General features: G+C 41.1%; 1 protein-coding gene across 1 annotated transcript in view; it reads right to left on the bottom strand.

Annotated features, from left to right (window-relative positions):
- cntn6 (contactin 6) overlaps window positions 1–12,788 on the bottom strand; it is a gene marked incomplete at both ends in the record, with an annotated part of 83,428 nt that overhangs the window by 57,518 nt on the left and 13,122 nt on the right. Inside the window, 6 exons of the mRNA XM_080494425.1 lie at window positions 1,056–1,206; window positions 1,538–1,667; window positions 2,435–2,577; window positions 9,899–10,083; window positions 10,244–10,346; window positions 10,982–11,185. Of these exons, the coding sequence (XP_080350551.1) occupies window positions 1,056–1,206; window positions 1,538–1,667; window positions 2,435–2,577; window positions 9,899–10,083; window positions 10,244–10,346; window positions 10,982–11,185 (916 nt within the window). The remainder of the gene's footprint in view (window positions 1–1,055; window positions 1,207–1,537; window positions 1,668–2,434; window positions 2,578–9,898; window positions 10,084–10,243; window positions 10,347–10,981; window positions 11,186–12,788) is intronic.

Here is a 12,788-nt window from a genome sequence, read left to right as displayed (position 1 = left end):
CCTGCCTCGCAGCCTGAGGTAGCGTTTCACTGCAGGATGTAGTCAGATTGGTTTTCCCCTCGGAGAGCTCATCTCTACGGGATTTCTCTTCTCCAGCCAGCACTTTTACTGCCTTGGAGAGCTGTGAAACTGCCAGACGCTGCATCGCTTTGAAGTCTCAAACAGCCAAATCGTAATTAGCGCTTTATCTTTATTTTGCATTACGAAACTGATAAAACTCAAAGCTTCATTCTTATGCCAAAGACAGTAACATTGAGCGGAAAGCTAACATCCATATCTAATGCTGCATTTAAACATTTCAAGTGAAATTTTTTTTTTTTTTTTTTGCATTTTCAGTTTAGAAAAGCTTTCCGTTGACACCGGAACCTTCTGAAAGGAACGTCCATCTCCACAGCAATGACAGAAACAGTGAATATTGTGCAGTTTTCATGTATGAGCCACTAGTCAGCAATGTTTGTTTTTGTAATGAAACCACACACATGCACGCAGAGAGAACAACACACTATAAACATTAACAATGCCGAGCACACGGGCATTTGTCCGGACTGCAGACCAAGTTGGATTCTCATTACAGTGACTGTCCACCATAAAACTATCAAGTCCCAACAGAATATAGACTTGTAGTCATGACCCTCTGGAGAAAACATTGTCGCTATTGTCATTCTACTGAGCATGTGCAGTTGCACTGTACTACGGCCCTGGTGCACATGTGCAGTGAAGCTGCGTTTTCCACCCTTTCTAAAAGAGTTGTGTTTTCCCCTGTTTCCAGAGACGGAATCAGAGCATTTTTAAAAAGTTGCATTCTCAGTGGCTCCACAGGCCGTCATTGTGCCAATTGTGCATTTTCGCTTGAAAGCATTAACAAGTAACAGGTGTAAACAGGGCCTAAGTAACAAATAAATAAGGCTTCATTTTCAACACGTTCCTCAACCAAACAAGGCTGTTTTATGCAACACTGCCTCTCAAAGTCCCCTTGAGCGAAAGCATAAATAAGAAGGGAGTCCTCGACTTTAATGCCATCGGTGGCATGTGCAGCGGTGCCTGCAATGCCCTACCGCATGTTGTCCTTCAGGAGTTCACCACCTCTCCACCAGGAGACTGTAGCCCTGGGGGAGGCATGGGGGCGGCACTCCAACACCACCTCGCCCCCACGCTGGATCACCGTGGACTTCTTCACGGGCCGGCGGGTGAAGTCGGGCGGTGAGGCTGAGGAAGAGAGAGGCAAGTTAAGGCCTTTTGTCATGCTTCACAGAACGGGGAGTGGGGAAGCTGTGCATCAGCCAAAATGTCAAGTGCATCACCAGCAATTATAGAAACGATATTTCCCCAGCTACACTGGCCTATTGTATGCAACAATTATGGAAATGAACGAGCCAGGCCACGGCTCAGCCATGGGTTGCCTCAGCCAGTTATTACTTGTTTACGTAGAGCCAGGAAGCGCCTTCTATCCAGACTACACAATTTACAGGCAGCACGTCTATTCCTCCCCTCTGGTTACCATCATTGTAAATGATACAGGACAAACAAAACTGCTTACCCACAACCTTGAGCTCGGCGCTGGCGTAGATAGATCCGTGTTCATTCTCTGCCACGCACTGATACATGCCTGAGTCCGACAGACTGATCCTGGATATAGTCAGTCGACCAGCCTCTACATGGATCTTCCCCTGAAAAATCACACAGCGCTCAGGCAGCGTCCCTTGAGAGCAGTGTACACTTTCTGGATGTGAAAATGCATTTCACATCTCTGTATGAAAAGGACCTGAAACGACTGGATTTAATCGTGTAGAAATCTGTACAGGTGTTTTAACCAACTCGCTCAAGCACATTCAGTTTAAAAATACCATTTTGTGCAACAAGATGGTGCACTGACTCAATCCTATACTCTGTCTCATATCCAGCAAGAGAAGGAAAAATGCATATGGGAGCTGACAGTGGTAATAGCAAAACAGTAATGGGAAAAAAAAAAATCTTGAACAACTAACTCTGAGAAACAGAGTGAGGGCCGACCGGACACTACATATGCAGAAATCAGAGGGGGTGAACAGGTGGAGCTAGAAACCAGATAAATATACCCCAATGAATAATTTCACAAAAGTAAATGGATTAAAAAAAATATTGAAAAAATACTGATGGAGAAAATTATGTGGAAAACTACATGTAAAGTAAAGTTGAGCTTTCATAGTAATGTATTAACAGAGCCCATTCCCCAAATGTTATGAGGTTATTGAGAAATCTTTCTGTTTATAGTTACCACAAACAATTACAACTACTCTTAGGGTCTGTTTACAAAATGTCTTCAAGTGGAAACGGAAAACTTCCATTGTGTTTCTGTTTACACGACAATGGTAAACGGGGCTTTAAACTAAAAACCTACACATACATATACAAGCTATTACTAAAACATATATTATGTATCTTTAATGCATCTTACCTCTGCCATAACCGGTTGACCATTCTTCAGCCATCTGTACGAAGGTCTGGGCTTCCCAGCGGCTTTACATTCCCACTGCAGGTTAGCGTCAATTGCCATATGGGCATCTTTTAGTGTCTGCGCCCAGTGCAGATGCTCGACATCTACAGAGAAGATCAATACAAGTTAATATCTTATATTTGTGACTTCAAATTTACTTTTAAATGCATGTATTAGGAAAAGGTAAGATAAGAAACATTGAAGTAACGATTCTCTGGAAAGGTCTTAACGCCAGTCCGAGACCAGTACATATTTGCCAGTCCGTGGGAAATAGAAATTTCCGATCCAACTTGCGGAGATTTCAGATCCATGAAGCCTCGTCTGCTTTACTGTTAGCTGCCAACTGCTCTGCGAGCGAAGTTAGCATTGCAGCTAACCAACTTTTTATGACATGTCCGCTGTGTCTTTTTATTGGTGTACTCTGCTCACTGAAGAATATCATTTAATCTACAGTAATTTTTTTGTCTAAAACTAGTCATTAATTCTCTAGTATTCTCTATTACATACAAATATTGTAACAACTGGAGAACGTCAAGCTGTTGTTGCATGATGTGCAGAAGCCATTGCCTAAGCAAAAGTGCAAAAGCCAATGCAACCCCCTAGCAGCAGGCAGGTGTTGAGGGAGACAGGGGGTGACTAAATCCTGCACCAGAAGGGAAAAAATCAATTGTTATTTCTCTGATCGTAATTTTAATATAACATGACACTGTTTTTGTTTAACAATATATGTGGGAGAAAAAAATTAAGATCTATCCCTGGTCTTGATAATTTTTTTCTATCACTGACCTATTGTAACCATACAACACACACCGGAGAATAGTGTGATTTGGTTTTCCTGCTATGTAAGACTGCATTGGTTAATCTCTCAATTGCATATCATAATGAACCTGGAGCTTGAGGTATTTGACTGATTGCACAGTAACTACTCCATCGGCGGGCATTAGTGACTTCACATGAGCAGGGACAGGCAGGAATTGTACAATAATAAAACAGTTGAGTGACACAAGCTGTCTTTAGAGCGGATTGCAGACCAGACGCGCTGCCACAGTTTGGACCATTCTAGTGCCTTTTTTGGGCTGGCAGCCATGTCATTAAGAGCATAATGGCCTCCAGACGACGGTGCGTCTGAACAAGGAGCTGAACAGCACTCTGTGTCTGATAGAAGCTGACCTTTCTGATGTTGTCGCGTTTTAAGTGGATTGGCTAAGTGACGGAGTCCAAGTGAGAGGTAGCTGGTTGTCAATCACCATTCCCTGATTTTGAAAAGAGCTTTGCTTGGTGCCATTATGTTGACATACTTTTACTAGGAATATGCAGACCGGAAAAATGTAACGCAGTAAAAATGGACTGTAGGTTTTATCCAACCCAGAGTATAAGTCTCACAGATAACAGTTTTGTCAAGTGCATCCATTCAGTGGAATCAGCACCACAAGAACCACTGTGAATTTGATCTTAATAGGAGGAGTCCATCATAGTTCATCACATATTTTTTTTACTCACAAAAGGAATTTGCTTTATAGGAACATGACTGTGGTTGTATCGGGGGATCTTTTACGATCCCTAGATTAAAACTACACTCGGTAGAGGGCAGACCTTCGCCGACCCCACATTTGTTTGTGGAACCGAGTTAGCTTATATCAATGCTAACTTGCATGTCTGGTAGCTACATCACCGTGTGAAACACCGAGCCGGGGCATTTCCATGGCAACAGTTGCTGATCTCCTTTGAGTTCCTCCATGAGGTTCTTCTCCCATCTGCTTTGTATGGGACACTATTTTCAAAGGTTTTGGGGGGGATTTATGCTGAAGCGGTTAGCCGCTAACATCACGAAATTTAATAGATTAGGCCTTGGATGATGACCTTAGTAAAGATTTCCATTTAGTCAGTTAAATTGTTATTTTCAAAAATATACATACAAAAAAAACCTATAAACCAAAAAAACAAAGAGACAAGGAAAAAAACATAACCTTCAACTTCCGTTGGCGAAGGTAATTAGACTACACTTCATTTGCCACAGCAGCAATGACCCTTGTTCTTGCATGACAGTTTCACTGCTTTTTATCCCCTGGACAATTTCTGAAAGACACTGACCAATTTATAGACTCAGAACAACTAAAAAAAGCTGATGATTCATAGATGCTCTGACTCAGTGGTCAAGCGACCACAGTCTCCTTGTTAAACTCACTCCAATGCCTAGAAGTATATTATTCGCTATTGTATTTATATATTTGTATTGTAACATATAGAAGTTCAGAATGGAAATCTTCACATGATTAATGAGCAATGAAGCTGGCTTTCTATCACAGCGCGGTGTGAAGATTCCTACTTGGGACATGGCACAGCCTCTATTTCCAGCAGGCCATGTCATGCCTCCACAGCAATTGTATCATTAACACTATGTCCGGAGCCTATGTCCACATGCCATTTTTCTTTTTTCAGGGGGCAAGAAAAATGCTGGCAGGGTCCTACGCAGAGTCCGATTGAAGCAGTTGTGCCGTGGGAGTATAAAATGTTTTAGGTTCAATGCTGATTTGATTCTTTGAGAGCCACATATACAGCATAGGGAAATAAGAAAAGCACACAACAAAGCAAACCATCGGTTAGCAAAACATTAAAGTTTAAACCCCACAGACAGAAAAATTCACAGTCCAGCCAATGTTCCCATCTTGTGATCATTTCTGTTAAACATTTATATCTTACATAAACTGATGCTTTTTCTGGCCCCATATCATTGTTTTCAGCAGAGGAGTCAAATGTACAGCCTGCAGGCCAAATTCAGCCTGCGAGAATGTGACAAATCTTCTCATGTTCCAGATGGGTTTTCTTTTCAAACTATGTTTTGTACTGGTAGCACAGAATGCTCTTCAGCTCACCTCTCATTTCATTGTGTAGCCCTGCCTGTACACCTTACACTACCACGACTACAGGTTCTTTCTTTTCTTGAGGTGGCAAAGAACACAGTATCATCATTTAACAAAATATAACGTGCAATCCAAAAAAAGTGACGATGATCAGTTATGATGACATGGTCCAGCTGAATTTCATCTTGAGTGGGCCGAACTGGTAAAATAGTACGAAATAATCTTTAAATTTAAACTTTAAAGTTCTTTTTATTTTTGTAGTGCAGAATATATCTTGTGAAAATGTCTATATTTTCACAAAACCAAACAATTACTGCAGAAAATGACTAACATCTCAACAAATAGCCAATTTCAATTAAACCCTGTAGTGCAAAATAAAGTGAAATGTCAAAAAAACAAACAAGGATTCTTCTATAGCTATTGCATCATCGAGGTAGCTCGCTTTCATGGCAGCATCACTGGTATCTCCCGCTACTCTGAAGAAATGTGTTTAAAAAAAGTTTTCTTTGGAAGTTCAACTATTTGCTTAATAGTTTGGCGGACCAGACTGGAGCCTCATTTGATATTGTTTTGACCCATGGGCTTTATCTTCGATACTCTCAGTCTCGCACAAAAATAAAGCGAAAGACAAAAATGGTTCAACGCCAATTTGGGGAACTGATTTAACAACACCTCATCTAGCAAAGCCATGCCAATCAAACAACACAGCAGACTTTTCTGTGGCTTTAATGCCGTCTCCACATTTTCATGTAAAAGCACAAGCACACGAAAGCCAGAAATCTCACAACTTAGAAAATGAAACAATCCAAATTTTGGCTGAATGTAACATTTGCCAGAAAGCTGCAAAGTATTTGAAACCAGAATGAGAACTGTGCTATGATGTATCCTGACAACAAAATCCAGGCTTTATGGTAGAGAACAGGGATTTCCAACCAGGGGGGCCCGAAAGATGATGAGGCACAAAAGATTAACAATAGAAATGTGGGTCCCTTAACAAGAAAAGTTGGGAAAAACTGGTGTACATTATTGCAAGAGACTCAATACAGATGAAAATGTAGATATAAAATATACACTAAAGTACTTTTCAGATTTGAGGTTGCGCTTTTCGGGGAGTGGTTCCCCTCTCAATGATCTGTTTGGCGCTTCGACCTCCTCTGGATTAACAAAATGGTTGTTGAGAGCATCTTGAACATCAATCCATCTTCAATAACCACTTTATCTAGAATAAGGTCAGAAATGTTGCTCGGGCTAAAAGCCTTGACAAACTTGACAGAAATGTTTTTCTCTCTGTGACATTGAAAAAAAAAAAAATGAAAACGAAGAAGAAAAAAGTTGGTTTTGTTCCTGGCTTTTCATACTTCATAAGAATTAGTTTAACTGCAAGCCGAATGCTGACATCAACACAAAATTCTGACCAATGAGACACAGCTCTCAAACCTTGTATGAGAAAAAAGTTCTAACAGGACGATTCTGCGAGAGGCATGTTTTTTTTGTTGGTTTTCTTTTTTTATTATTTTGCTCTGGCAGGCCCCAGAGAAAGAAAAAGTTTTTTGCTTCTTGTGGAGTATACCGATGCCTTAATGCAGAATGACTCACCCACCCACCCACAACTCAGGGTTAACAGAAAAACAAGCATGTGTTTGGATGGTATGAAGAACCTTTACTACCTGCACAGAAGGTGTATAGAAAACCAGAGAATTGCAAAGGATAGTACTCAGCGTCCACACAAAATCAATGTTCACATATAAAACATACCCTGTTTGAACATCCTGCTACGCTCTCTTCTTATTGAGAATAAATGAAAAAATAAGATGAAGAAGTCCTCAGGAAGACAGCAGCAGCAGCAGCAATAACTGCCCTGTATGTCTACACAAAAGAAACATTCAGGTACTTTCTTGAGTGAGTCATTCTGGAGGAGCTCACTGACGGAGGGAAAATAGACTTGACAATTTAAGATTATGCTTCGGGCAAGGTGTTGCTTTTAACGTAACCATTATATCAGCTCACATTGATTAAAGAAGAAATTGTCCTGACAGGCGTGAGACAGACAACTCAGGAACATGTCTGAATCAGGTTTCGTGCAGCTTGGTCAGCTTTAGCTCAACCTGAGTGCTGCTGCTTCCACTGGGCCAGTAAAGACACGGTTTTTTTTTTTACATTTGCTTACAAATTTGTCATTGGCTGAGGATGAAGACGCAACTCAATGAACCCTCTGAGGTAATTAAACACTATGAAATGCCATTTAGTTACATGGAATTAAAGATCTGCAGCAAATGCATTACATTGCTAAAAGAATTAGCTCCCATATGAACTTGAGCGACCCCATATTGTTAAACCATCGGTTTGAACATGATGTTGGTCCACCCATTGCAGCGAGAACAACTTCAACTCTTCTCGAAGGGCTTTCCACAAGGTTGAGCAATGTGTTTATGGGAATCTTTGACCATTTGTGAGGTCAGACACTAATGTCCTGGCTCACAGTCTCCGCTCTAACTCACGCCAAAGGTGTTCTGTCAGGATGAGGTCTGGACTCTGTGCAGGCCAGTCGAACTGGATCATCCACATCTTCATAAATCCTGTTTTGTGCACTGATGTGTAGCCATGGCGGAACAGAAGGTAGCCACCTTCAAACTCTTCCCACAAAGTTGGGAGCATGAATTAACGCAAAATGTTTTGGTTTTTTGAAGCTTTCATTGTTTCTTTCACTGGACCTAAAGGGGCCGAGCCTGACTCCCCAGAAACAAGCCTGCTTTGTTATTATACTGCTAACAGCCGATTGTGAGGAAATTTCACTAATGTTTTTTAGAAAGTCTCCGCATGCTGACTTGCTTGATTTTATACACCTGTGGCCAAATAAGTGACTTGAATAGCTGAGCAAATACTTTTGGCAATATAGTGTATAAAGAAGACATAACTTAAGAGGGACAGCAACTCAACTTTAAATACTACATCATTTTGGAACATATTCTTGCTGTTTTTCTTTCCACCGCATTTTGGTTTAATGGCTTCATCTTTTTAATTAGTTTTTTTAAATGCCTTTCCTTTGAAGCACATTCTATAAAACACCCTTGAATTCCATTTATGTATGAAATTTGCCTCACTAAAAAGCTTGCTGTTCGTTACCACAGGGATGTGTCATTCATTATTGAATGTTTAGAACCAACTATGTTAAACCAGAGGCCTCAGAATTCACCCAGCAGGTGAACAAGGTCTACAATGAAAGCAAAATCTACAAAAAAACAGGCCTTAATTTAGAGAGTGATATTCATATTTTCCCTTTTCGTTGATCAGGTACCACAAAAAAAGACAAAATGACTCATTTCATTTCTTCATCTGTGAATATTCACAGTTGACAGCAAATTTAAGAAGTGAGACTTGTTTCAAAGTTTTTCGTTTTAAAGACACCTTCCCCATTGGAGGAACTCTCCTGACATACAAGAACCATTCTTCTCTTTGACATTATCTCCAGAGCAGATGGGAAGTTTAGTAAAATTTAAATCACTTGAGACAATTAAGACAACAGCCCAAGTGTGAGACCGAGGAAGTCTGATGAGGGGTGAAGACCCTTCAGCTCCAGGAGTGAACTGTGTCCCTTCACCCTGTCCACTAAAAGCTTGCTTATACAGTATATGTGCAACAAAAGTGCTTCTTTAAAACCTTCTGGGACTCATACTCATCATACTTGACATCATCTTCTAACAGGTTTAAATGACTTCCTTCCACCACCCTGGCCTCACTTTGCCTGAGTGCTTCAGCATTTATCCAATGCAATGTGTTCCTGATTCCCAGGATGTATTTATGTCCGTTTTTAAAACACTCAAGGGCCTGAAGATGCCTCTGTCACTCTAGGCTTTAATGGAATATGTTGCTGGAGTAGAAGGAACTTTATGCAAATACGTGCACGTACATGTTGACATAAGTCATTCTGAGAAGCTTTCTGGTTCGAATCCTATTAGCCACTGCTCCCTGAGCAAGGCCCTTAAAACTGATAAAGCTGCATTGAGAAAAACTCTGAGCATATAACTTGAATTAAAACACATGGATGAACTGCTTCAGGAAGCTATGAAGACATTAGCAAGGAAGATTTAGTGAATGTAAAATGAGCTAAAACTCAAACCATTCTGGCTGGGAATTAAACAAGCTTATATTATCATATGAATAGTAAGATATATTGGCAAGAAGCATGGTGACATATAAATAATGAGCCAAATATTTTCTTAATTTTTGTTAAGAATTGAGTTCAAATGGATTTCATAATGTAAAATCTCTTTTTGTTTTTATTATCACTTTGTTGGATTTCATGAATTTTGTTCTATTAGCTCCGCAGCTCAGTTTAGGTATGGTGGGCAACGTCTTCAATGTTATCTCACAAAACAAAAGATGCTTAAGTGAAATTAAATCCAGATAATCCAGATTAGTTTGGATTAATATCACAATTTCCTCCTGATAAAATAGTTATGCAAATCTGAATATAGAGTAATTATGAAAGACCGTGCTGGAAGGGGGAAAAAAATGTTTTCCAGTCATTTTCATGAAGCAGAGAAACATCTAACATCTTTCTTACTGTGGAACACAAGTTGCCCCCTGGCAGAATTCCGTCCTCTGCTGTTTTCAGCCATGCACTCGTACATGCCGGCATCCTCTGGGCGAAAATATGGAATTTCCAGAACCCCACTGGAGTGGTTGATTTTAATCTTGCCGGGGAGTGGATTTCCATCGGCTCTTCTCCATGAAATGGAAGGCACGGGGCTGCAGAGGTCACGCACGCACACACACACACACACAGAAAAGGTCACGTGACCACACGGTCCCACTCGCACCGACAAGAGAAGCCTCCCGTCGTGCTGACGACTCAGCCACAAAATTCTGATGGAGCATTGTGTTGTGTGTGTGTGTGAGTGATACTTACTTTCCCAACGCGAAGCATTCCAGCTTCACCGATGAGCCTTTAGCGATGTGAAGCGTGTCAGGAAACTGGACCTCGATCTTCGGTTCGTACTCGCCCATCACCACTGAGTGAGGGATAAATAGTAAATGACAGCAGTCAAAACACAAACACACACACACACACACACACACAAAGAGCAGAGCTTGTGTATAATTCACACTGCATGTGAGAAGCGTGACAACATTAGCAGGAAGCGAGCCTGCGTGGTGATGCCGTCTATGACGGCGTGTGGCTTAGCGGATGGATGAGTTTGGATTACATATCTGCCTCGGCTCCAATCTGAGGCACAACACATAAACAGCCCTGATGAGGGTTAGGATGGGAAGCAAGCTTCTTACTGTGTGTGTGTGTGTGTGTGTGTGTGTGTGTGTGTGTGTGTGTGTGTGTGTGTGTGTGTGTGTGTGTGTGTGTGTGTGTGTGTGTGTGTGTGTGTACATTTCTTATGTAAATATGTGCTGTCATGCAGATGCAAACTGTTGCCCACAAATATAACCCTGTAGAGAGGCTTGATCGGGGGTGGGAGGGGGGGCGGGGGGGGGGGGGGGGGGGGGGGGGGGGGCGCATGCCTCGCTCGGAAGTAAAAGCAAAAACAGTGTCACGCTCGAGACAAGCCATTTATCACAAAGTCTTGCCCTCCCTGCAGCGGAGCGTGTCAGTACGATCCACAAGATAAGCGAAAGGCGGACTGAGGGTGCTCACCGTCCCGGCGCACCACCACGGGGGTTTGAGAGCTGAGCACAGTGGCGTTGGTCATCATGTTTCTCACTGCACACGTGTAGTTCCCCGCGTCCGAGGCTTCCACTTTGGCGATGTACAAGTTGCCCGTTTTCTGCGAGATGAAACGACGGGCGTCCTGTTGCAGGAAGCTGCGCTGTCCATTGAAAACCCAGGAGTACTTGATCTCTGGAATTGGAAGAAAGCGCAAGGGAATAATTGTCAACACTTACATGACAAAACATCCTCAGATGCACTTTTCAAGGCTTCATCTTGCCTCTGACCTCTCTGGGATGGGCGACTCTACCAGGAGATAAACTTCCAGCATAGCTCTGGGGGTAAATGAGACACAGGACCCCGCCAATCTCTGCAAGACGGAGATCCTTGAGCCTGCCCGGAACAGACAGGAGTGGCATTCCCTACTTGCCTGATGGCAACCGTGGGCATGACTGATTCAAAAGCTTGATTTCATCAGCATCAGATAAGGGCAGTAATATCTTTCTTCTTTGCAATAAATTCACCGTTGTAGGAGAAATGGTGTTTAATTCAAAGTTGTGAGCATCGCAAACACTCGAAGCGTAAAGTGAAGTAAAGTCATTTTGGACAGAAGTGATTAACATAATAGATCAAATCTTGTCAAAAAATTACCTCTGGAGCCCAAACTTTGTATCCTGGGTCTATTACCGAAAGACCCCTGCCTTGAATAAGGAAGAGATTGAAATCTCTGGATATGTGTAGATTACAAGTAAAATGAACAATTGCTAAAAGTTGGAAAAATATACATGGTCCACGAATCGGCATGTGGTTTAAAGAGACGTCCTCGATAATATCTATGGAAAAACTGACCGACATAATCAGATTCAAACCACATGTCTTTGATATCTTACTCACTTTTGTCTTGTTTTCTTTTGTTCACACTTTTTTCCTGTTTGTCTGTCTCTTGAGTTTTGTTGGGTGTCGTGTAACGATTTGTGAAGGTGGGAGAGCGCGTGTCGTTTAGGTAATATGTTTCATTTAGTTTAATTTGTTTATTTGGATGGGACAGTGCATATCAATGAATAAGTCATCTCTTCACGGGGTTACCGTGAATATGCCGGATTGACCAGAAGTCTAATTTCCATCCGTTGTCCCACAGAAAACCATACAAAGTTCCAAAATATAAAACAATATAAACATTAAAAAAAATGGCAAAAAAAAAGATAAAGATAATAAAATAATTCTTGCTAAAAACCTACCATAAAGTGAAAATATTAAAGTGCTTACTCAGCAGTCGCACACATGTAAAGTTTCATTTTTTTTTTTTTATGTATTTTAATGTGCATGATTTCCTAGTGATCACAAGTCTGGTTGTTAATCAGCCATGTCTTCGACTGGTTTTCTTTTTTTCTTTAAACTAAAACTAAACAAAAAATCAAAAAGATACGGTTTAAAATAAACACTCAAAGAAGGAGACAGAGCTGTGATTTACTAATGCTTTGTAAAATAAAAAAAACTGTGAAAACACAAGTTCACTATTTTCACTTAAAACAGCTTGTAAATAGGGACATTCATCAGACAAACCCACAACACACCACAATAATACACGGATAAGCATATTATTAAGACAGGCCTTTCCAAGAAGGAGACGAGTTGTTTTTGATATCTTGCTAGTAGTATTGTCCTATTTTTACAGTTGTAACAACTTCTGTAACACAGAGTAAATTGGCTCTCGTACCAAGGATCAGATAAAATATTAACTTAAATGACCAAATAAAACAATCCATTACAACATGTAAAGCCCTTCTCCAGAATG

This window comes from Blennius ocellaris, assembly GCF_963422515.1.
Source record: "Blennius ocellaris genome assembly, chromosome: 4".
NCBI lineage: Eukaryota > Metazoa > Chordata > Actinopteri > Blenniiformes > Blenniidae > Blennius > Blennius ocellaris.
This window is presented reverse-complemented; position numbering and strand designations above follow the sequence as displayed.